At 44.4% G+C, this 25,032-nt stretch overlaps 2 protein-coding genes across 8 annotated transcripts in view; both read left to right on the forward strand.

Annotated features, from left to right (window-relative positions):
* Positions 1–12,418, forward strand: part of FOXN2 (forkhead box N2) — a 30,232-nt gene extending 17,814 nt beyond the window's left edge. For 2 of the 5 annotated variants that reach the window (XM_038132685.1, XM_038132684.1), the window contains exons 3-6: positions 982–1,106; positions 4,647–4,711; positions 7,682–7,750; positions 8,673–12,418. In XM_038132685.1, the coding sequence (XP_037988613.1) occupies positions 982–1,106; positions 4,647–4,711; positions 7,682–7,750; positions 8,673–9,190 (777 nt within the window). In that variant the 3' untranslated portion in view covers positions 9,191–12,418. The remainder of the gene's footprint in view (positions 1–981; positions 1,107–4,646; positions 4,712–7,681; positions 7,751–8,672) is intronic. The other 3 variants (XM_038132686.1, XM_038132688.1, XM_038132687.1) reach the window with 3 other exon arrangements.
* Positions 12,419–22,029: 9,611 nt separating this feature from the next.
* The window catches only part of PPP1R21 (protein phosphatase 1 regulatory subunit 21), a 32,174-nt gene continuing 29,171 nt past the window's right edge, over positions 22,030–25,032 (forward strand). For all 3 annotated transcript variants that reach the window (XM_038132671.1, XM_038132672.1, XM_038132673.1), the window contains exons 1-2: positions 22,030–22,220; positions 24,887–24,955. In XM_038132671.1, coding sequence (XP_037988599.1) covers positions 22,161–22,220; positions 24,887–24,955 — 129 coding nt within the window. In that variant the 5' untranslated portion in view covers positions 22,030–22,160. The remainder of the gene's footprint in view (positions 22,221–24,886; positions 24,956–25,032) is intronic.

Consider the following 25,032-nt stretch of genomic DNA (forward strand, 5'->3'; position numbering starts at 1 on the left):
ATTGCCCCCTGTGATTCTGGCAGGAGGAGGCCAGCTGGCCACTGTGGGCTCACAGGAGCTTCTCCATGAAGTTTGGAGTTTGAAGTTTCTGCTCTGATATTTAGCCCCCAAAAATCCTTTAGAAGGATCTTACTTACTGTTCAGGTATACAGCTGCCTCATCCTTCAGCCATATACATTTCCATTTCTGTAGCATCTGTTTTCCCAAAAAAATCTGGTGCTGCTGCATGCAGAGCTTTTAGCTGATATGTCAGGTCAGTGATTATAGAATTTCTGTTATAGAATAGAACTATTTAATTAAGTTGCAAGAAGTAGCATGCTCAAAAAAAATAGGTTCTTTATTTAGTAAATTTGTGGAGAAAGCTTTGAGACAAGCAAGAGGTGCTTTATCTTCCTTAAGTTTCAATATACCAAATTTAATACTGAGAATGACTAGCACAGGGGTGCTTACATTGTGCATCAAAAATACATTCATTAGGTTTTCAGATTCTCAGAAAGTGGGAATAATCCATTTTGTAGCTGGACATTGAGCAAAATCCTTTTCCAGGGTGGTGTAAAGTTTAATGAGTATGTGTCTGTATCTAAACCAAGGGGAAGGTGCTTTGGTTTCTTACCTAGAAACTTGTTAAAGAAAAGATTGCTGATCAGTTTACTGTTGCCTGGACAGATCCCTAAACTCACAGCTGTGTTTATTGAGTGTTCAAATAAGGTTTACAGCATTTAGGGGATAAATGGGAATGGGGCTTTAGAGAAGGGGTTTGGAGATGCTATCATGACCTGCAAGATGGGTGCTTTCATACTGTGTAATGAGGGTCTCAGGGCCATTTTCTCAATTTTGGGGCCATCTAGGATGGAATTGTGTCAGCCGTGCAGTGGTGTGTGCCTACATGCAGTCATTGCTGCAGCTTGGGGATATTAAATCAGAAAGGACTGTACCAGCCTGGTCCTGGCATTTCTAATTTGCTGTGTTTCTTCATTGCAGGTGAATGGAAAAGGGTCCTTGTGGTGCGTTGACCCAAAATATAAACCTAATCTTGTCCAAGCACTGAAAAAACAGCCTTTTTCCTCAGCACTTGCATTTTATACTCCGCCAGCGTCGCCACCCAGGTAGGTGGAGTTCTCATCCAAGCAGGACACGTTGCTCCAGGTGGCAGAGGGTGTTGAAGTGCTGTTATCTGCTGCCACCCGAGAGCAGAATTTGAGTGGGCCTTAGGTGGGACCAGCTGGGTGAGGTGGGGACATGTAATGAGCCCAGGCTTCCCAGACAGCACCTCTGGGGTGTGTTCAAGTCTGTTATTAACTGTGGGAGAGTTTAAAAGAAGAAGGTCAGGCGTGTGCTGGCTGCTTTCTGGAGAGCCCAATTTCTGCAAAGAGGGCAGGCAGTCCTGGGAACTGGAGCAAAATCCTCTTTCAAGCACAGTCCATCAGAACTCCTGCTGTGGAGGAGGTGGGTGTCTTCTCCTGTAAGTCACTTGTCTGGATATAAAATGTGTCTATTCTGTGCTTTTGTCAAAAACAATCAACTTTTCCGTGGTCTGAAGGGCTGAGATGCTGCCCTGAGAGGGTTGTTTTTCTCTGAGGATGTTTAAAAGCATTTTGCAGCAGGGATGGAAAAGACAGCCTTTGCCATAAACGTAGTTTGAGGTGGGGCATGCAAGATATCTGAAACCAGGGCTTCCTTACCAACACAGCTTAAGATCAGGCAGTAGATTTTGGAGAATTTGAAGTCAAACTCATGTAGAGCAGCAGCTGGGTCAGCCTGGGGAGGCAGGAGGACGGAACGCGGCGCAGCACGTTGGGTGAGCTCAGTTCTGAGGAAGGCATGTGGCTGGTTTGTCAAGTCCAGGAAAGAATTTGGGTGAGATAAGAAGCCATTAAGGTGTTTGTACATTGCCCTGTGCCTTAACCTTACTGCAAGGAGTTTTCCTAACAAGCAGGAGCAACTGTGATTCCTGGAGCAGGATGTAAGAGTGATAGCACTGAGCAGATGTTTCTCAGGGTGCAACAGGACACTGACCCTGGGAGATGGGACCCCTGTGCAAGCCTCAGGGGCTCGAGATTTTTGTGTGCCATGGCCTTGTCCCGTGGGGTTTGTAAACCCACAAGATAGAACCAGTTGTCTCTGGTCTCTCTTCAGCCCAGAGCCATCCTGGGCTGGAGCAAGCCAGGCAGAAGTATCCTGTTTTCCAGCTTTCTCTTGTAATTGAGAGTCCTACTAAAATAACCCTGAAACATTTAAGTATTAAGAAATGGATTAGAAACAATGAGATGACTGGTGGTATTGCTTGGTGTTTATGGGAATAAAGATTATTCAAATGTCTGTAATTGGGCTCTGGAGGATGATGCTTTTACAGGCTGTAATGTCTCTGTGTAAGGGTATGGACCTCTGGTTTTGGGTACAACTCAAGTGGAGGTTTGGTCCTTTAAAGCTTTAATGCTCTGTCTGTGTTAGTACAGCCAGACTTTAAACTGTAGAGAATAATACAGATGGGAATTTGTCTGTCCTGCCAGAGGTGCAGAGGATTGACAGACTCAGCCTAGGGCAGGGTGTTCAGAACCTTGACAGGTTAAGCTTTTAAAATCTCCAGGGTCTCCAAGATCAGTGCAGCTAAAGTTGTGTTCAGTGTGGTTTACTTAGCTTGGATAAATGCAACATCCCAAAATTAGGTGTGAGGAAGGAGACATTTCATCTGCATGCTTAAGTTCTTGGAAGAGCAGGACTTGAATTTGAAGCTGTTGTTTTTGGTAACTTTTTTTTTTCCCTTTACTGAAGGACTAGTCACACTTGCCAACAATTACAAGGAAATCCTGGATCTAATGAAGCCACATGGCAAAATTCCCACTGACTTCAACACGGGAAGGGTTTTGCAGTGCTTGTATTTATGAGTACAAGAAAATAAGAAACAACATATTAGGATACCAAACTGCTCCCTGATGAAAGCTGGTTTATTTTCTTTCAATAATAAAAAAACATGTATGTGACTTTCCATTGCACCCAGAAAACCAGATTTTTTTTTCCCTTCCATGCTTAGATCTGATTTAAATTTTGGCCTAATTTTGGGGAAGGGCCCCCAAGGATCTGATTTGTTGCAGAAAGGGAGGAAGCCCATAGGTTCAGCTGGAGAGAGGCTGAAATACTGTCCAAATTTATCTTCAGAGTGATCCTAAAATTCAGCTGTGGCAGTCTCTGAATTTTCCAGTGGGAAGAGTGGTGTTCATGATTATTTTACAGTGTGTTTGTGGGGAGTCTGCCTATCATTCAGCATGATTTTAAAATAAAATTTAGACTGTTGCTTTGAGCAGAAGCTTTCCAAAACTGTAATCTGTGTCTAGTGACACTGAAATTTGTATTATCATAGATGATTGGCATGCCTGATGCATTTTATTTCTGCACAGCTTGTTCAACAAGTCCTTGTGAAGCCCCTGGCTGCATTCTGGTTCTAGGGCTACACGAGTGACAGCCCTGGGGACAGCCACAGTCCTCATCTTGCTCACACCTTATGCATGGCTTGTCTTAATCAATACCAGGCATTCATTTACTTTGGGGGAGCTCTATGTGGGCATGATTTTTGAAGGATCTGAGCTTAGACAAAAGGATGGTGATGTTTAGCATCTCTTTGTACAATGGGTCTGAGGGCTGCAAAGCCAGCCATTTTGGGTCAGACCATGCTTTCTTTTATTTTTAAATTTTTTCCCCCTACCCATTTTTGGATCTGCTCCCTTTGCACTCTGTGTCTGCTACCAGAAAACATACCAGACAGTAAACCCTATTTTTGCACATTTTTCCCATTCAGCTGAGGTTTCTCTTACATGTTGGGCTTGAAAATTCTGTCATCACCCTTCAGATTGTTCTAGCAGCACTATAAAAGATGCACATTGCTACATTTCATGCAATTTTAATCGTGTGTACTATTTTTGTTGTAGTTACTTCTAACTGCTCACTAATATATTTATAATAAACTGAATAATTAGGGCTGGGTGTGTAGCAGAAAAAAAAAACAACATGTGAAAGCTTTAACTTGCCCTTTATTTTATGAGGGATTTAAGGGTGCTTTGGTGCAAAGCTGGTCTGATTATGAAAAATCACCCTGGATAGCATCAACTTTAAAATCAGCAGTTGTCTTGACTTGCTTTTGTTTTCTGGTTTGTTTTGTTTTTTTGTTTTTTTGCTCTTCCACAGGTCTTTGCCTACTACTTTTTGTTTTTGTTAATTGCCCACCACTGCTTGGAAAAGCAAATCACAACTGGTCCTTACCTGTCCTCTGAGCATCCCTGTATGAGCTAATGTTTTGTTCATGTGTAGGTTTTATGTACTAAAAAATACATATCTTTGTCTAAAATCCAGCCTTTAGGCAGGTATAGAAAATCTGTAGCAGTCAATGACTGTTGTCAACAGTATTTTTGCTTAGCGTGTGTATTTTGAGGTGTTTTCCACATGCTGGTGATGGCTTTAAATAGTGCTACACAAAGTACAAACCAGTGCCGAGCCATCTACTGAGGGCAGCAGAAGTTGCTTGCCTTCCTGTGGTGAATAGGGTTGGTTTTGTTTTTAGCCTTCTAGGATCATAATACTGCGTCTGCTATACTTTGTACAAATAATTTGCCTGAATCAGGGCTTGGCTTTGAGCTGTTGAATTTCTATTCCAGTAGGTCGTCGTCCCCTCACTACCTGACTTCAGTCCTTCAGCAGAATCACAGCCGAGCTCTCAAAGGTAAACTTGGAATTTCCTTTCACTCTCCTCCCCTGGTTTTGGTCACAAGCGTGGACTGCAGCCCAGCTGATATTGTTGTGTCTGTCCCTGCTCTGAAGGGTTTGCTAGATGACAAAAGAACCCAGATGCAGTACAATGCATGTGAGTTATATTAGCTACTCGTGTGTTAATTTTAAATCTGCGAGGTGAAGTTCAAGGTAATTGGGGCCATCTTGTTCTGACAGCAAAATATTCAGCACATGCATCACTCCCAAGTATGACCTACTTAATGAATAGTTCAGTAGAAAATTACTCTGAAGAACTGAGAACCAAAGGTAGCAAATGTTAGTGTATAAAGCTTGTGGTACCAAGAGGGAGCTAGAAAGTGTGCTGGGGCTTGCAGCATTTCTTTTCAAGAAGCCAGTTGGGCACAGCTCTTGCACCTCACTAATAAAGCTTAATTAGGCTTGTCCTAGACAAAAATAATAATAATAATTTTGATTTTTAAGTACTGAAAAGTGAACAGTACTCATTTTTTAAATGTTGAGTCTAACAAAATGTGTTGCAGAGGAGTGTTGTTACAGCTCTTTCAGCAGGATAGTGAAAGGCGCTGCCCAGGTGGGACCTGAGCAGACACCCAGCTCCCTGATTTGCTGGCTCAGTAGGCTTTGAGGTGAGAAGGTTTGCTTTTAGTTTTTGGCCACAAACCAGGAGCTTGGTTAGGCAGCAAAGCCAAGGCTTTTTGGAGACCAGGCAGCTGCCTGGCCCACAGGTGATGATGGCCATGCACCCCAGAGGTGGCATCTGGATGACAAGGAAACATCCCTTAGCTGGCTGGCTGCTGGATCTGGGGTTCTCAGGGCTTGTTGGAGAACACAAGAAATCCCTCTCCTCCTAAGGATTTTGCTGATGTGTCCTGTGACAGGTTTGGAGGTTGCCTGTCTGATGTTGCCTCTTCCATTTAGCTACGCCAGAGTTGCCAAAATAATGATCTGGTATCATTTAGCTTCTGCATGTGGGGGAGCCTGTTCAGCATTTCTCTGGCATTAGAGGCAAGCCATTCATGTTCCTGGGGTCCCACAGGGCAGCTCTTGTGCAGATCAACAGAATTCCTTGTAATAAGGTGCTTCCTCAGCCATTCTGCTGGAGAAGTGTAAATTTCAGTGGGAAATACTGCACTGTTGAGAAGAGCAATCACAAATGAAGCCAGAGCACATTATCAGTGACACAGAGCGCTGCTAAGAAGCCACTGCAGAAGTGCCTCTCCTCATTCTTTGGGAGTGTTAAGGTGCAGAAATACTCTTTGTAGGTAGTAATCCTGCATTGCATTAATGCCTCTGATTGCTTGTCATTTTAACAAGGTGGTGCTTATATACCAACATCAGCTGATAAAATAAAATGTGTGGGATAGCAAGTAAGGAATGGAAATATTTCACTTCCTGATTACATTAGTGGAGCAAAGTAATTCTTCATGCTTTATTTTTCTACTTCTTTTTGTCAGTTAAGTGCATATAACCTATGAATTCAGGGGTTCTGTTTCTGCCAAAAAAAGCCAAAGCAGAAGGAAAAAAAATAATCTTATGAGTACACTGGGGTAAAGCCTAAAGTATGTTGGATTTTAAATGAAAAGCATGGAAAACAAGGGGGGAAAATGTGTATATTTTATAACCTGTGTTGGAAACAGGAGCTCAGTCCCCTTACCATCTTGGTACAACATTCCCAAGGTGTCATGTTCTTCAGATTTCTCCTTGACCAGGGGTGAAGTTAGGGAGAATTATCAAGATAAGGAAGCCACACTGACAAACTCTGCAGTCCCCCTCCCAATACTACCCTCCCCTTAAATTCAGTAATACAGTTAATGCCTGTAATGTGGGGAAGAAAACAAATGTCATCAAAAATGACACTGCTGGTGTTTTGCTTTAACAGTTCCCCCCACAGTTCCAGTTCAGCAGAACTGAGAGCCTGTTCTGCTTGCTGCTGGTCCCTTCCAGCCCTGTTCTCCACTCGCTGCTCATGCATATGTACATACCTACCTCCACCTCAGATGTGATCTGCTCTCAGACCCCAGGCTCTTGTGAGAGCTGTCTCTGTGCTCCTATTTTTGCCTGGTTAGTCCACCATACCTGTTTCTGTTCTGTGTAAGGAGTATTCATCCTCCACTGCAGAACTGAGCCAAAGAATGGATTGGATTTCCTCTTCTTTAAAGGGCACGAGTGTGTCCTGAAATGAGTGGGAAAGGCGTGCTTGTTTCTTTTTCCTTTCACCTTGTTCTGGTTAGAAATGTCACTCTCTGCCCTGTTATCCTCAAGGTGCCTTTCAGAAATGTAAGCAATCTACTCTGCAAAGGATGGCATTTTGCAGCAGTGCTTCTCACTGCAGCCGACAGTGCCACAATTCACCTCAACCTTTTCTACATGCCTATTTATTATTTAGATCCCCCTGCTCTCTAGATTGAGCAGTTCAGTGCCCTTTCCCCCCATGTAGTCTCAATTTCTTCCGTTTGACTTATTAGTGTGGAAAATTCTGCTGGAGGAGGGAGGTATGCTGAATTAGTGCTGCATTAATGGGCCCTGCACATTCACCCAGCCAGGATATGGAGCTGCTGAGGTGCTTTGCTGTGCCATGGGTCTAATCTTTCTCTCCCAACTGGTACAAACAAAAGGCACTTGTTAAGTATAGCAACAGCATTGTCACATGAAAGTCTAATTGTGTCACTGATTCTTGGCTTCAGTGAGTGCAACGTGAGAGCTCGGCCTTTGAATGTCATAGTTAAGGTATGAGACTGATCTGGAACAGTACTGAGCTGTACAAGGGTCATGCTTTGTCTGAGTTTGTACATTCCCCCCACCCTTGCTCTTTGGTGTAGGCCAGTACAGGCAATATATACATATATATATATATATATGTATGTATGTATTCTTTGCATATTTTAGAGGCCTCATCTTGTCAGGCTTACCTGAGTTCTAACATTTTACTGCTTCTGCTTCACAGAATCTGATATTGATGCTGCTACTGCAATGATGCTGTTAAATACTTCCATTCAGCAAGGGATGCTGGACTGTAAGCATAAGCCATTTTACTCTTGTTTTTCTTCTCTACTCACTGACTAAATACTTTCTCTATAAAATTTCAGAAAACAAGTATGGTCTAGTTTCCAAACTAAGTGAGAGTAGTCAAGAAGCAATTCTGCTTTAATTATTCTTTCAGCTAGCATTGCAAGAGTTTTATTAGAAGCAGCCTTTTTTCTTCTTTTCTCTGTTAATTTTGATTTTTTTCTGCAAAGTTCTATCCCTGCCCTCTCTGTGCTAGATAGTGAGAAGAATTTCTTGGCTACTTTGATGCCTTGTGAAGGCTGACCTAGAACAGAGGCTAGATGGAGTTAAAGAATAAAGTAGATATTTATTAGAAGGCCTCAGTGGATACACCTTGAGCGGTACAAGAGCCCAGCCAGGGCTACACCCAAGATGAACCCAAAATGGTCACAAATATGGACAACTGGTCACGGGGTCTCACACTTCTGTAAGTTTTGGTCTATTTGCCTATTGGGGCTAATTGTCCAATTACAGCTTTAGCCCATGAAGTCCCAGCCTTCTTGTTTTCTCTCTTCATTGTGCTGTTGTTTATGCTCTTGGGCCTGAAATTTGGATCATTTGTCCTCGGTCCCCAGCTAGAGAAGGAATTGTTTTGTCCAAATACTTTGTGAAGAGAGCTCACTATCCCCTAATGTGAGGCTCAGAACTACACACTAGAGCAGCACAGAATCTGAAAAATATAAAAGCTAAAACCAGGGGCATCATTTTCCCCCTCTGCTCCTGTAGCTCTTAGCTGAGATTAGGTGATGACTGTTGTCCTCTGTGGGTGACAGTAAATGGGCACGTTGTGACTGGAATTGTTTCTCTTGCAGCCAGCCAGGCACGGCGTGCTCTTGGTGCAGGTGATCTCGCTGGGGCATTTGCCTCCTGACACATCTCTTTTCTCACAGGTGAGAAACCTCAGCCTCTGAAGACGCCCAAGAAGAGGAGCTACGGCAGCGCCTTCGATGCCCCCAGCTCCATAAACCTGCCGGAGAGCGATTCCGCGGCCACCAACATCGACCCGAGCGAGGATCACAACTACAGCGCCAGCAGCATGGGCTCCCAGCGCTGCGCCTCCCGCTCCAGCGTGTCCTCCCTGTCCTCCCTGGACGAGGTGTATGAGTTCATCTCCAAGGCCAGCCACGAGGGCAGCGACGGCAGCGAGGGCTTCCACAGCGAGGTGGACACGGACGGCGACTACGAAGACGATCCTCTCGGAGACAGCGGCTATGCATCGCAGCCTTGTGGAGATAGCTCTAAGGAGAGTCAGCCCAGCCAGAAAGTACTAGAGGAGCTGTGTCAGGAGATCGATGAGGAGCTGAAGGAAGCAGCGGGGTCTCTGCTCCACCTTGCTGGCATCCAAACGTGCTTGAGTTCCTTAATAAGTACTGCAAAGACCCACTGTCACAAGCAGAGGAAAAAATAATATGTTTGTCAGTGTTGAATATATACATATATTTTTTTTAATTGTGGCAATACTCTTCTACTTTTGCCCTTCACAAGGGAGATCAAAGCCATAAGAGGACTCACTGCTTTTTTTTTTATTTTTGGCACAAACTATAATTTAGCCATTTATTTTTAAATCACCACCTAAAAAGAAAATATTTAGTCTTATCAAATTAGAAGATATGCATGACTTGTGAAAACCCAAAAGCATACTTCTTAGTGATCACTTCTTAATTTTTTTTTTCCCAATAGTTGACTTTATTTTTTTTCAGAGATGTGTTTGTTCAGATGCACACTGTGGATCATATTTACATCTCTGCTGGCCCCATCTGCAGAGGTGAATTTTGTTCTGTCTAAGGGCTCTGACTTCCATGTAAAGGATTCAAATTCATTTTGCAATAAGAGAATCTCTTTATAGTTCCTAGACATCCTTCAGCCAAAAAAATGGTTTTTTTGTGGTATGTTGAACTTTATCCCTATTTTTCTTTTAAAATCAGTAGTGATTACTTACATCTTCCCATAGATTATGCCTTTTTTTTTTTTAATTTTCTGTTCAAAAATGGGTAAGCAGTTCTGTTGGAGTGGGTTTTAACAGTACTGTACATACAAGGATGCCTTAAGTATGTTGCAGAATTGTATACAGCTATCCAAGGTCATCTTTCCTGTTGCTGAAAGGTAGCATGATGTGCCATAAAAGTTCTCACCAACGTGAAGCTACTGCTTCCACCAGGTGTTGGGCAAGCTGGGTGAAAATTAGGAGCAGAGCCACTTAGGAAACCAATGTCCACTGTTGAAAACAGTGCTGGATTCAGCCAAAAGTTAACCTTTCCCTAAGGGAGTATTTTCCTGGCTATTTGAATGCCTTTCTTAGACTAGTGTGGGTTTTTTTGCCCCTTTTTTCTTTCTTTTTTTTTTTCCTTATTTGTCAGTCCCTTCATGAATCCTGTCCTAAGCTGTCTACTTCCCGTGCAAACACAGCCATGCTGCTGAAGGTCTGTTGCTCTGAGGGCCCATTCCAGTGCCTCTTGAAGACAACGGTGGTGCTCCTGCTGACTCAATGGCTGTTGGATCAAGCCTGAAATATTTGAGGTTCTTGGTGTTTTGGAATTTAAAGCACAAACACTAGGAGAGAAAAAAAAAAAAAGTTGGTTTTTGTGGTTTTTTTTTTCTTTTTCCAATTCAGTTTTAAGAATTATTTGTTTTATTTCTTGAAAGGGAAGGAAAGTACTCTGCTTCATTCCTGTTAGCCTACACCTGTAACAGGGCAATGTGTGTGCAGACACGTGTGTGTTCTGGCTATCACAAGTGCTGCATTAGCCAATTAGATCTGATATTCGATGCAATACTGATGGGTAGTAGGGGTAAAACTCGCCATTTAAAGGAAAATTAAGTACCAACAGCAGTGGTTCTTAGGATTTCAGGAGCTGAAGATGTGAATGCTTGGTGGAACTGCTTCTTGCTCATGGGTTGCTTTTGAACTCTCACGGAAAACTGCAAAGGGCAGAGCTTGTGTCAATGTGAAAAGGAGGATTCAGATACACAGAAGTACTGTGAGCAGCCTGAGGTTTTGCTCGGTGCCATGATTTCCGTGTCACACTGTTGAAGAGGGGTGCTGCTGCCTGGCTCCTGCTGAAGTGGTTGCAGCTTTCTGTAGCTTCCAGTGAAAGCTGGACCAAGGTCCAGGTATTCTGGAAGCTGTGTTCATAGTCAGCTCCATGGTTTGATTTGGTTCTGAGTTATTTTTTGCCTCAGATAAACTTGGAGGATGTTAGTACTTATTGGGAGTGTGGTTATGCTGCTGTTAACCCTGAAGTTGGTGACAATGACTTCAGCATATCTGAAGGATTGGGATGCTAGCAATGCATTTAATCACCACATGCAATGACCAGTGAGAACCAGTTCCTGATCAGCAGTTAGCAGTGGAAGCAGCATCCCATCCATCCTTACAGCTGGGAGAACTGGAATGGTGGAAGGGGGAGCAGTGGCAGCCTTTCCCTGGGACACAGAGCAGTGCAGCGGGGCCATGCTCTTCCTGCCCTTCCTGCTTTGCTGTCTTCCCTCTCTGCTTCCAAAGGGGAAGGCAGATGAGCTGTGTCCCTGCCCTGTCCCACGCCTTGTCCCAGGCCTCTGCCTGCATGTTTGGCAGCAAAGGCTGACAGCTCAGTTGTGGAACACCTCTCTTGGCAGTGGGAGAAGGGCTGCCCTTCCTTTCTCTTACATATCTGTTGGGTTCGGGTTTGTTTGCCACCTCAGTTAAAGACCCTGGTGTATATAGTATAAATGGAGTATAATTAAAAGTTATTTTGATTGTTGGGCTTTGGGTTTTTCTAGTGACATATGTAAAATGTTGATGCCAATGGTTGACTTGGATACATTTTGGCAAGAAAAGTATTAATGAACCACATTCAATTCTTTAAATGCAGTGAAGAAGTGTATGAGACCTGTGTTCATGGGAGGTTGCTGTGTTCAGGGTAAAGCTGATGTGATTACTGTACAAACCTATACTGGCTTTTCAGATTCCAATCCTAAATTACCAATCTGCAGAAGTCGCATCAAACGTTTTTAAATCCAACTGCAAAATGGAAGTTGTGTGGTTTGCAACTTCTCAACAACCTGAAAAGTACAAGCTTTAATTAAAGCAAAGTATACTCATACACGTTAATAATGGTGTGGTCAAAATATTTATTGAAAAGAAAAGGTAAAATATTTTAAAAGTTGCACCTGCTATTTTATCTCAAAGCACATTCTTCACACCTAACTGCCAGTGCCATTATCAAGTCAGTTTTATAAATGTACATTTCTTCAAACTAAAAAGTGCATAATTAAAAGTATTATGTTACTGCCATATAGTGATATAAAACATTTTATAATTGCCAATTCATTGTAACTATTATTTATTTAAAAGTGAATTGTAAGAATGCTTTCTGATCAAATGAACCAGAGTTGTTTTAAAACCATTCCCGTTAGCTTGTTTCTAATGTAGCATAAGCAGTGTCCTTGGGTTTGTTTAGAATAATTTTGCCAGTAGGTGACCAATTCTAACCCTTTTTCCTCTGGTTTAGTCCTTTACCCGTTTTAAAGACGATTTACAAAAGTTTAGTTTTTGTATGCTAATCTCTGTTAATTAAAATGTTTATAAATTTTATTTTTACCAAAGAGATGCAATTCATTATGACAAAATATTGCAGAATAAACTTTGTTTTATAACATTTGTGACTTTTCTGCCCACATTTTTCATTCAGATGATCAAAGGGGCTTTTCTAAAATAAACTGCATTGCAAACAGAAAGCACTGTGTTCTCTCTTTGTCTGCAGACCCTGCCTCTGGTCTCAGATGGTGCTGAATGTTCCCCCTTCCCTTTAAACTTGATCCATGAGACTGGACTCGTGTAAAAAGCCCAATGTGTGATTCATTGTGGGTTGGTTAAGATGTTTGCATGCATCTGGAAGTCATCTGTGAAATACCTATCAGTCCATAGCAGGATGTGCTTACAGTCACATTCATCCATAGCTGGCCCCTTATGTTTGAAGAGCACCTAAGTAAGGTTTCACCCTTTAACCTGGAGCCCAAGGAATGTTTTGACATCTTGGAAATTGCTGAAAACACTACTGCCTAACTTCTGCCCTCCTGTGCAAAGCACATGTTTAAGCAGAAATAGCTTTAATCTTTTGCTGATGAAACATCTGTGATTATTTGCTGTTCTGTGCCTGTATTGCTGTGGCCAAGTTGCTTGGATGAGACTCAAAGATCAGCAGCCTAGTACAGGACAGGTAATTTAAAAAATGAGTCCCTGGATAAAACAGCATAGGTCTTGCTTGATTTTTTTTTTCAGTGTTTACTTTCTCTAGATAATGATTTATTATGTCTTTTGGTTCTTTATACAGAAGGCCTTATGGAAAGCACACAGGTGGGAAAAACCCCTCTTACTAGCAGAAACAATATTCCTCATCCCATTTTATACCTCAGCTTGCTGCTCCTGGGCCAGCTTTTCTCTCAAATACACACATGGTGTGTGCCCTTCCACTGCCCGAGAGGAAGGTTTCCACCAGAGGAGGAAAACGAGATGTGACATGATGTTTATCTCTATTAAAAGCAGACATTGGTTCATCTCTTGTATTTTTATTTGTTTAACCCACTGGTATTCCTGCATTAAGCTTGCTCTCTAGGATCTGTTGACAATACAACCATGTCAGTACTTCAGGTGATAACAGTAGATGATAACAGAGGTTTGTTTTATTGCTGTATCTAACAACGTTTAAATCACACATTACAGAATCTATGTGCACTATTAATATATTTGATTTAGTGTTCATTTTAATAGACTAATAAGAGGACAACTGCACTAATTAGTTTGGACAAAATCGCAGCCGTGTATCATATGTTAATGATACCTTTCTAATTGTTATTTCACTATATTATTCTGAGAACCTTGAGCTTGTTGTTAAATTTCCCAGGAGTGCTTTCCTCTGTTATGACTTTGCTGGAAATTATCCTCTGTATAGAGCCACAACTCTCAAAATAAAGCATTAACTGCAGCAATTATGCACTTACACCAGCTGTATTTTAAGGACAGTTGTTGAAGAAATACTTAATAGATATATTTGGAAAAACTGGTTGTCTAAATTTGACACAGACTATGGTTATTCTTTCACATGTTTTGAGGTTACAGGTAGCTGTAAATGTTCTTATTTTGAGTAGTCTGAGTGAATACATGTAGCTTAGAGGTAATTACAGAGTAGTTCAGCAGTGCTGTTACTGTCAACTTTCCCAGCATATTTAGCCATAAAAATCTTCCCTGTTTTTCACTCATGAGCGTGGTTCTCACATCTGGGAAGGTGAAGCAATATCACTTCTGCTTGAATTTTCAGTCTTCAGAACTGAAGTCTTCAGTTGGTGTTTTTTCCTCCCCTTTACTCCAGAAGGCTCCCCTGAAAGCTGCCTGCTCTTACTGTTGTAAACTCCTTAGAGCTGACATAAAATTACCAGCTACCCTCTGCCAGGGTTCGTTTAAACAGCTCTTCTTTAAACAGTGGCCTGTTTATTTTCCTATTGCATCAGTACAAAAGCAATCATTTCCCTCCTTAGACTCTTGACTTGTTAAACAAACCAGAATTATTTGTTTTCTGTTTGGAAGACATGATCTTCATTCCCCTTAACCACTTTTCTGTACCTCAGTTCCAGGCTGAAGTCAGCCTGTTGGCACATGCATGAGAAGAGTGAAAAGCACTCCAGAGTGCTTTTTTTTGAAACCTGGCTTTAATATTTCCCTGCTTTTGCAGCACTCATGCCTGCATGGCCTTCACCTGCTCACATGCAGCTGACTAATCCTATTATCAGCTAGTATGTCCCTATCTTTGTTCTCCTCCATCACTGCCAAATAGTGAGGCCCCAGTCAGCAGGAAATTTGGTAGTTCATGACCTGCAAGCTGATTTAATGAGATCTGTCATGATCTTTGTGATCCCTCCTGGTGACATTCCTGCTCACCAGGAGCAACTTTTTGGCACAGCCTGCCCAAAATAAAGAAGGACCTCTCTGTGCTCTTCCAGTGTTCCGAGAAGAACATCCAGTGTCCTAAATCTAGGTATGTCTACCTGAGTGTTGCTTTTATGCTGGTTTCCATAATCTCCATTTCCTTAAAATCTTGACTCTCCAGACTATTACGGGCAGTGTACTAGGTTAGACTGAATACCCGATTTCTGTATCCATTTCAGAGGTGCTGATAGCAGTCCAGAATCTGGGTTTTTTCCTACTTAGAAATGCAAGATGGGTCCTATCAGACTAACCTCAGATGCTCTGATGTGCTTATGTGCTTTAGAGTCACCAGGCAGGTGTTCAGAAAAATCTCTGTCGGTGCCTGTACCAACCTTAACACAGTATTGCTTTCAAAAACAGATTTTGTGACTCAAGGGCTTTTTTTTTTTAAATTTAATTAACTTGTATCTTGATTCCTTACTAAAATCCAGTAGGTTCCCAGTTGTTACAAGTGCTAAAATTAGCTTAGCAAACTGAATTTTTGGTTATTTTCAGTAAGGGTACATTTTATTCTCTCTCACTGGCTTTGGAGGTTTCCATGCTCTGAACACAGTCAGGTCTCCACAAACAGCAGGCATTTTGCTTGTCTTTTGGCTCTGAGTAATTTAAAAGATGAAAACTCCACCTGTTGAGTTTGACTGTGATGTGCAGGCCGACACGTCCCGCTGTTCTGCGCAGGCTCCTCCCTGGGGTCAGGTGAGGTGTGGGCAGAGCTGAGCCATACCAAAAGAGAAGATGTTTCTTTAAATCTCTGGGTATTGACTCGAGTGCAATCGTGTTGGCTGCTGCCTTAAAATATGATGTCACCTTGCCCCAATCACAGCCCATTTTCTGTGAGCGTGATGTGAACTCCCCAGAGAAGCATCCTCTGAGTGACAGCAGCATCCCGTGCGGCCGTTGCTAAGCGACAAGATTCGGCTTTCAGCAGGATCTAATTTTAAAGTATTTAACCCTAGATCTGTCAAGGTTCATTATTTCCAGTGTGCTGGTTAATCCCTACTTGTTGGTGCCCAACTTCACAAATGCCCTGCTCCTCGTAGTGGTGCTGTTTTATCTGTCACAGATAATGTCTCAGAATGAGGAGAAGCAAAAATGCCCCAGGTAGAGCTCGATACCAAATTTAGTTTTAGCTCTGATCTATACACAGAAATATGGGACACAATTAGAGGTGAAAATCCTGCATTGTTGTTCTGGGAATCTTCCTTTCTTTGCTGGCTTGTGCAAGTGGCTCACCCCTGCTTTCCTCCTAAGGAATGCTGGATTTCAAGTGAATGAGTGCTGGTGGCAATAACAATTAAGCTTCAATTTTTAGTATTATTATGTGTCCTCTTGTTTCTTGCTGTATTTCATCTAGGTTAAGAAGCTTGTCATCTTACCTAAAGGCATCTGAAAAAAAAAAAAGGATGTAATTTTGAAATTTGAGAGGGTTTTAATACAGGAAAACTTTAGTTCTTTTAAATCATTACAGATAATAATGAAGTTCTACAGAGAATTTTTGTTGGTGTTTTTTGTGGGGGTTGTTTGGTGTGGCTTTTTTTTTATTTTATAGTTATCTGCATTTTATTTCTTTCTAAAATGTAGAGGCCTGGAGTGCTACTCAGGTACTTTACAAAAAAAAATTTAAAAAAAAAAATTCTGACCAGCTGTGTCACTCTTTGATTAATTACTACACATCCCTGTAAGTGCACTCAAGTCCACTGCTGCCTTCTTAATGTGATATCTCATTCAGCTGAGATAATGCTGCTGTAACTGGTCAGTATTATAACAACAACAACAAAAGAAAAAACACAGAACTGCGCAAGCCCTTCCTCCCCCCAAATGCAGTAAAATTTAAAAAAAAAATAGATTATTCATATTTTAAATGCTAACATGGCTCATCTCAGCCTCATAATCCCACCTAGGATTCTTCCTCTCCTGTTGTTAGGGTTTGAAACTGACACCACCTTGCTCCTTGTGCTGTATCTCCTTCCCAGTTCACACTAATGCACAAAGACAAACCTGTCCCTGCCAAGGCACTTTTTTCAGTCGTTGATTTGATCAGTATACTCTCTTGCTGCCTTTTAATCCTCCCTTCCACTGCTCCAAGTTCCCATTCCCATCTCTGGGCTCATGCTGCCCAAAAAACTGTTTATGGCTTTCTCCTACTGCGTGCTGTGTTGTGCCTTCTCCCTGTGCTGTCAGTGAGGAGCCCTGCCCCACATCTCCTCCACCCCCCTCTTCTTTTGCATCCCAGTCTTAACACATAAAAGACCTGGCTTTAGCCCATTCCAAAAGTCCAAATTATTCCCAGAGGCACCACAGTCCTTTTAAAAATAATCTTGATCAAAATGTTCCCTAAACTCCTGGTAGACCTCCCAGACCTCCCAGCTCTCTCCTTTCTCCGCTCATGTGTCTGTCTGTCTCTGGAGAGAAGACAAACCCACGGCATCTTTGCTGTGGTAACAGCTCCAGGTTTGTGGATGTTCCTTGCATGGCTAAGTCAGGACTTCTTCCCAAGGCTTGCAGATCTATATCACAACTGGGGTACATGAGAGAGCATCCACTTCTTGCTCCATAATCTTCACAATGCTCCTCCTCCAGTATTTCTTTCTCTATGAAATCAGGCAATTTCTTTCCCGGGATTTAATGTATATTGCTTTTATTTTTCTTTCACCAGCAAACGTGCAAGACTCTGAAATCTCAGTGTGGGCAGATCTAGCCAGGCTGAGGTTTCTCAGCTATGGCCCCTGCAAGGGTGAAGAAAAGCAAGAAACGAGGCTGTTGAAGATGTACAGACCTTCAACAAAAGATGGCAGAGCTAGGGAAGAGGTTTCATTTCCCTGGAGAGGGGAATTCCACATTAATTTAAAAAAAAAAAAAGTAAACCCCAAACTTTTTGAGCTGTTACTAAGTTCTGCTGATTTCTGGAGCGAGTATCAGTAAGGATTTGCTGTGGAGGGACAGCAGTTCCTGCTGTTGCACGCAGGGCTGGCATGTGTTGTACCCACGTGGAATGTGAGCTGCAAAGTTCAACTCTGACTTATCACAGGCAGCTGCCTGCTCAGTTTTTCCATCTTCTCGTCCTCAGCAATTTCTTTCTGTACAAAGGCACCGCTCCCCTGGCCATGCACACACCCTATAGATGACTCAAGCTATTTAACCTATGGGCTGGGAAGGGACATGAGAGAGAGAGAGAGAGAGAGGGAGGGAGACTTGTTCTCATTTCTATTTTTAAATGCTATGGAAACACTGAAATCACGATAATGAATAATAATTAAACTGGTCTGTGAGGTGCATTATCTGTACAAACATATATATATATATTTTTTTTTTTTTTTTTTTTACTTCTTGCCTTTTTTTTATCAGAGCAATCAGGTTTTGACGAGGTGAAAGGTTATTCTTAACGAGCAGTCTGTTCCAGTCACCATGAGAAATAACGAGCGTGCATTGTGAGCACACATCCTGCTGCTCAGACTTGCCGTTGCTACGATAACAGAAACAAAACACCAGTTTCGGGTGTTCGCAGCTTCCGAGGATGTGGTTTATTTGCTGCTTGTGATATAGTCTGATGACTGAAGATGGCTCTCTTCCAATCATTTTTGATTTTTTTCTGTCTCTTAGAAACCCTTTTGTTGTGAGTACTTTTGAGGACATAAGTGATGACAATGAAGTTTATTTTCCCAAAGCACAGAAAACATCCTGAATCTGAAATGTGTTCTTTGTTTATTTCTTTACCTGCACCTATTCCCAAGGTCTGTGAGTAAAAGTTCTGACAAATAAGACAGAGGGGAAGACACGGTTTGAGCAGGAAGGGAGGAGAAATGAGCCTGAAAATAGGATGATTTTGAAACAATCACTGTAATTCTTAAATAAATTAGTTGTCTTGAGGCAGCACCTAGAATTCACCACCCATTGTAACAGCTGCTGAGCACAGACACAAGGGAAGGACAGCCTCTGTTACACTGTCTATCCTTTGCTATCTGTTCTCCCCATGGAAACAAAAATGCCATGAGAGTTGGGAGGGATTCCTTTGCTCCGCACGTCACCTCTGAGCCTGCATTAAGCCCTGCTGCCATAACCTGTATTTATTCCCGTGGGTGTGGTACAGAAGGCTGTATTTTGGGGGTCCTGTGCCAACCACCCCACACCGCTTGGCATTCCACTCCCATGAGCTCTCTCACTCCAAACTTCTGCCAAGAGGAGCAGTCCCTTGCCATTCTCGAGTCAGTGCTGTGGAGCCTCACGACACCACGCTGTGGTGACACGTCCCTGGGCTGCAGTGCTGGGGCAGCCCTGCTCTCCAGGGAGAGGTGAGAATTAAGGATGTGCTTGTGAGGAAACAGAACAAGGAAGACATTTTTTGCACAGCTGACGTTTGGAAAAGTAGCTCTTGCAGCTGCCACGGCAAATCAAAAGGATGAATCTGAGAATTTCCTACGAGAGAGAAAGAAACCTCAATAAACAAACAAGCTAACTTTTGTCACCTGTGTTTTCAGGGAAATTTGCTGTAGCTGTTTGCCAAGAGCCACCACGGGATGCTTGACAAATTACAATGTTCTATGTTCCTGACATTATAGGGACTCCGGGATCTGTGAGAAACTGGGCAACTCTGAGACAGTACCACTTTAAAACACAAGAGGCTGGCCTGATTCTTAAATACACTGCAGTAGGGCTGTTCTGATGAGCCTAAAAATCCTGCAGCCAGCTCTCAGCCTTAAAGCAGTAAAAGCACCCATCTTTCATTAGCTCCTTTCACTCGTTCCAAGCAACTGGCATTGCCTCCGATGATAAATGCCCTATATGAAGTACACTTGGGGCGTCACTCTGGGTGGATACAGGCAAATAAATTCTGTGCTCTTCCACTCCATGTGCTTGCTGCCCAGTCGGGAATACCGCTGTTGTCAGTGGGGAAGCAATTCATTCTGCCACAACTAGGCACTGTAATTCCCTGAGCCCCTCTCCCAGCTTTCAGCTGTGAAACCTCTCTGCCAGCATCCACTGCACCAGAGATGAGGGGAGAACTGCATCACAAAAGCATCTTTGGAGGCAGCACAAACTCGGGAGTACTTGCAGAGTGTGTTCGAAGTATTTCAGTGTAACATCTCAACGAAAGACACATCCTAGAGAATGCAAACTTAAAAGTACAGGTTGGAGTCATATGTAAAGGCTTTAAATAATTTTCCTATACAAAATTCACTGCACTGACATATAAGGATATACCACGGAAGGCATGCTGCTTTTAACCCTGATCTGCAGCAATTGCCATCCCCATTTGCTTTGCTAGAAAACTTCTGTAGGGGATGAAAAATAGAGTGGAAAGAGAAGTGTATCTGCTCTAATAGTTAAAAACTAGAGCTTCCTTATTTCTTATTCCAGGATTGCTGTTTAAGCTCTTCTAGTCAAGCAGAACAGCAGCAAGATCATTTGGATGAATGATGACAGTGTGTGTTTTGCCTATCTCCCCTTTTACACTTCCTAAAAATGCACAGTGCTGTTGTTGGCAATAGGGATCAGCAACATGTCCTCCAACACGAAGACTTCCTGTGGAGACACAAACATGTTTACTAATCAGGCCCCCGTGTCATATTTAGGGCTTGCCAACTTCACTACTGTGATAAGCAAAAGAACAGCACACACACACCATCAAAGCCTCAGGACTAAGGGAAAAATTACCTTCCATTATGGGCACCTTCTATTCACTCCTACTTAAGGAGAACAAAGACAAAAGGAGGTAACAAAATGAGGATTTATCACCTCTAGCACTACCCACTACTGAGGAACAGCTATGAAGACACTGTGCTGAAATCAAGTGGAAAAAAACGATACCATGGAAACGGAACAAAAATAATAATTTGCTGCTACATCTCTGTCCTAGACCAAGAAGCCCTTAACCTGCAAATCACCAGATGCTCAGCATATACTGGCGAAGTCTCATCACATTTTTGCCTTATTACTCTTTTCCTTACACATCTGTTTCCAGTCCTGTTCAGGAAAAAAAATTCTGCATTGGCTGAGTACCTGGCAGGACCAAATACACCTTTTATGATGTTTTCAGGTTCTGCTTGAAGTGTGCTGATGGTATATACACGTTTAAATGTCTGAGGATAAAGAAGCAAATAGGAGGCAAGAAGCAGAGCCTCAGCAGTCTCAAAAGGATGGCTGAATGCTGGAGAAGCTCAAAGGTGGCTCTGAAACAGAGACCTACCTGCTGGAGAGAAGAGAGAAGAGAGAAGAGAGAAGAGAGAAGAGAGAAGAGAGAAGAGAGAAGAGAGAAGAGAGAAGAGAGAAGAGAGAAGAGAGGAGAGAGAGAGAAGGGCCCCTCCAGGACAACACTGGGCACAGAAACCCAGAATCACAAAATCACAGAGTTGGAAGGGATCTCAGGAAATCATCCACCTGGAGCAGGTGACACAGCAGCGTGTCCAGGTGGGGTCTGAATGTCTCCAGGGAGGGAGACTCCACAGCCTCCCTGGGAAGCTGTGCCAGTGCTTGGCCACCCTCAGTGTAAAGAAATCCCTCTCCATGCTGAGGTGGGATTTCTTGTGTTTCAGTTTACAGACACTGCTCCTCATCCACCGGGCACCACTGAAAAGAGCCTGGCACCATCCCCTCGGCACCCTGAGGTATTTACGTGCACTGATGAGATCCCCTCCCAGCGATGCCCCAGGCTGTGGAATTCGAGTGTCTGCATTCAGAGGGCACTGTACGGCCCGGCATCCACCCGTGTTCTCCTTCATGGGGATATAATGGACACGCTCAGTGTCTCCTTCAGTCGGGGCTGGAGGCTGCAGGGACACCGAGGCGCGGGCACTGACACGCACTGCGAGCAGTGCGAGGTGACGGAGCCGCCTTTTGTTTCACCGAGTCCCCGACGGGCCCGCGGGCACCCGCGGCTGCCTCAGCGTCTGTGCGTGCGCCGAGCGCCGGGGCTCCCCCTGGCGACAGCGCTGCCCGGCCGGGGAGCCGCGGGACCGCCGGGGGCACGGTGCCAGGCAGGGATGGCGCCGGGGCACCCGAGCATCGCCCGCCGCCCCCACCATCGCGACTGTCGCGATATGAGCCCCCAGTCCCACTCGCGGGCGAAGCTTTTTGGGCGGGGCGGCGCCCCGTAGCCCGCGGGCGGTCCCGCAGCCGTTGCCGAGGCAACGTTGCGAGCGCCTCGGAGGTGTCACGTGACCGGGGCCCCCGTTTCCCCGCAGCCACGCCCCCCCTTCCGCCGCCATCTTGGAAGTGGCGTCAAGATGGTGGCGCCGGCGGTTCAAAGCTCCGCCCCCGCCGCCTCGCGCACGGCGCGGTTACGTCACCGCGTTCCCGCCGCCCTGAACCCGGAAGTGCGTCTTGCCATTCGCGGGCGTGCGGGGCCGGCGGGAGCGCCCGAGCGCGGCCGAACCGAGCCGAGCCGAGCCCGGCCGAGTGCAGCCGAGGCGGCGGGGCGGAGATGGCGGCGGCGGCGGAGCTGCAGGGGAAGTACCAGAAGCTGGCCCAGGAGTACTCCAAGGTACCGGGCACCAGCGCCCGTCCCCATGGGGCCCGCAGCCCGGCGCCGCTCGGGGCTGCAGCGCTGCTTCCCGTGGTAGCGCGGCGTGCCGGGAGTGCCTCCCCCGGGGGTGAGGCGGGGCAGCCTCGGGGGACGCGGGAGGTGCGGGATTGCCGGTGCCCGTGGAGCGCGGCAGAGCGGCCTCGTCTGCAGGGCAGCCTGGCATACCCGCACCGCGCTCGGCTGTGCCGGGCAGGTGACACCGGCAGTGTTTCCCTTGCTGTCCGCTTCCCAGGCGGGCGCGGGGTTGGTTGTACCCGCTTGGCGGTGAATATTTGCCCGGGTGCCGGTCGTGCTCTCAGCCGTGTGAGCTCGCTCTGGCCGGCGGTGCGGGAGCTCGGCCGTGTCAGTGGCGCTCGGAGGCGAGCAGGACACTTGCTGCCACTTTTGCCTCCTGTCTGTCCCCCTTCTTCTGCCCTAGGTGACTTTGCATCCCGTTTCTGGTGCTGCTTGGCACAGGGTTTGCAAAGATGTGTAGCCCATAGTGGAGAGTGCCTTTCCTTTCCAAGGTGCCCGAGATGACTTGTGAAATAGTGGAGCCTTGCTTAGTACAGAGCCCTTCATTCTTTCTTCTTCACTAAAAGGAAGAGGAGACTCTTGGTCTTGAGTAGCAGAGTCCTTCAACAGCCTTGGGGAAGAAAGGCAGCGCTTTGGTTTTGTGCAGCCCCACATCAGCAACTGGCACGAGGCACTTGTCTGTGTTTGACATTTCTTACAGAACCATGTCTTTAAATACTCTTCTCCTTGGAACCTTTGCAAAAACACCACATGTAGCATCTAAATAGTTTACAGATACATATCACAAAATAGTTTTAAGAACATTTAATTTGCTTTGCAGCTTTGTAGGTCACAGAATTCACATGCCTGGTCTTACACAGAGGCTCTGTTATTCCTTGGAGATCAGTAGTGGCTGAGGACGAGATAATGGAGGGATTTTGGTGCTTGATTCCTGAATGAGCATTGGAAATGTGGACTTCTGACTATAGCTTCCAAAAGTTCCCACTGCTGGGTGCTTTCTTTTAGTATCATGGTGCCCAGAAGCTTTCTTTGAGCTTTACCATGCCCTTCTCAGCCTGTGCCGTTTCTCCTTTGCTGGAAGTATTTTTTTCATCTCATCCCACTTCTCATGCAGTGCAGTTCATTGTGGGACTCCCCTTTGCAGAGCCCTCTTCTCTTTGTTGTTGGTGGCTGCTTGTGCTGCGCAGGTGGAAATGGAGAGTAGCCCCGGAGTAGCCTGCTCGCTTAAAGGTGCTCTGAAAGCCGTGGAGAGAGGTGGACATGAGTCTGACTGGCTCAAGCAGTGCTGGGGGAAGTCCCTGCCAAAGGATCGCTTTTCCTCTCGGTTCACAGCCCAGTCCAGAAGAAGGATGAGGAGAAGAAGGGACTCTGAAAACACACAAGTTGCAGCTGCTGGCTGTCTCATGAAGGAATAACCAAAGCAGCATGTGTGGGTCCCACATCAGCTGGGGTCTGTGGGTGCAGCAGGACTGAGCTGCTTCATTCTCTGCGCCTGACGTGTTCCTGCAGTAGTAGCTGTGGCACAGAGACAGCTGTGGGAAGCCACTGCACTGCTCCTTCCTGCTAGGGAAACCCTGTGCTTGGAAGTTTTTCTGTGGTGCTCTTGGAGGTTTCTTGTCTTGCCTTTGTGATGCCAGAGCAGCACAGTGGGAATACTGTAGGGGGAACAGCTGTGCTTAGCAGTGACTTCTGACCTTTCAAATACACTCATTCATCACGCTGAAACAATGAGCCGCTGCTGTTTTACGCTGAATCTTGCCTTTTATGCACCTGCCAGATACCTGTACAAACCCTTTTAATTTATATCTGCAACAGCTGGACTCACACATGTCAAATGAATACAAACTGCCTTTGAAGAAACCAGCATTCAAGCAATTTTCAAGGAATGGGAAGATGGAACTGTCAGTATCCTCATTGCTGCAGGGTAGAGGTACTCTGTGGAGTGACTGGGAAATAGATTTCTTGAGTATCACTTTTCACTGCAGTGATTTCAGCTCAGATTTTGGGTACTGTATAAGTAAGGCTTAGAGGGCTTTTCCTTGTACGCTTTTTATGCCTTTTTGTGTCAGTCTGTTCTCTCTGGATCATCTGCTGCCACTGATAATAAATAATTTTGCATTAGAGTTAAACTCCTCTTGAATTGACACAGATTTTGACTTTATGAGTCCTGCTTATGTTCCAGAAGTGGTTATAAACAGTTTTGGGAAGAAGAGGGGAGAGGCAGAAATAGCCCTGAATATGACCAAGAACTTAATTAGTCAAGGAAGAGGTTGCAACTTTCCGTATTTGTTTCTAGTTCTTCAAATCTTGACTATATTTAAGCAACAGGTCTTCAAGAGTATTTATTGAGTAAGAATTCTGTTCTAGTTGACCAAAATGCTAAGGTGGTAAAGTTACTTCTTGTTCTTTGGCAAGTCAGGATATGAATTGGATCCCTTTTCAACCTGATACCACTGCTACCTACCTGAAGAGAATACTTGAAAAATACTTGAAAAAGCATTCACACCTGGCACTCTCCTGAGAGAATGTGATGCTTTCTGCACTTTCTCATGGATGGCTTTTGTTCATTCTGCTGTCTTGCATAGTTACTGGCATCTCTTGTTTTTCAGCTTCGTGCTCAGAACCAAGTCCTGAAAAAAGGAGTTGTAGATGAGCAAGCAAACTCCGCCTCACTGAAGGTAATCTCTAAAAACTGCTCATCTCAGGTGTATTAAGCTGTGACAAAATAAGTATATAGGGGTACTTTTTACTGAAA

This window comes from Motacilla alba, chromosome 3 (genome assembly GCF_015832195.1).
Source record: "Motacilla alba alba isolate MOTALB_02 chromosome 3, Motacilla_alba_V1.0_pri, whole genome shotgun sequence".
Taxonomy (NCBI): domain Eukaryota; kingdom Metazoa; phylum Chordata; class Aves; order Passeriformes; family Motacillidae; genus Motacilla; species Motacilla alba.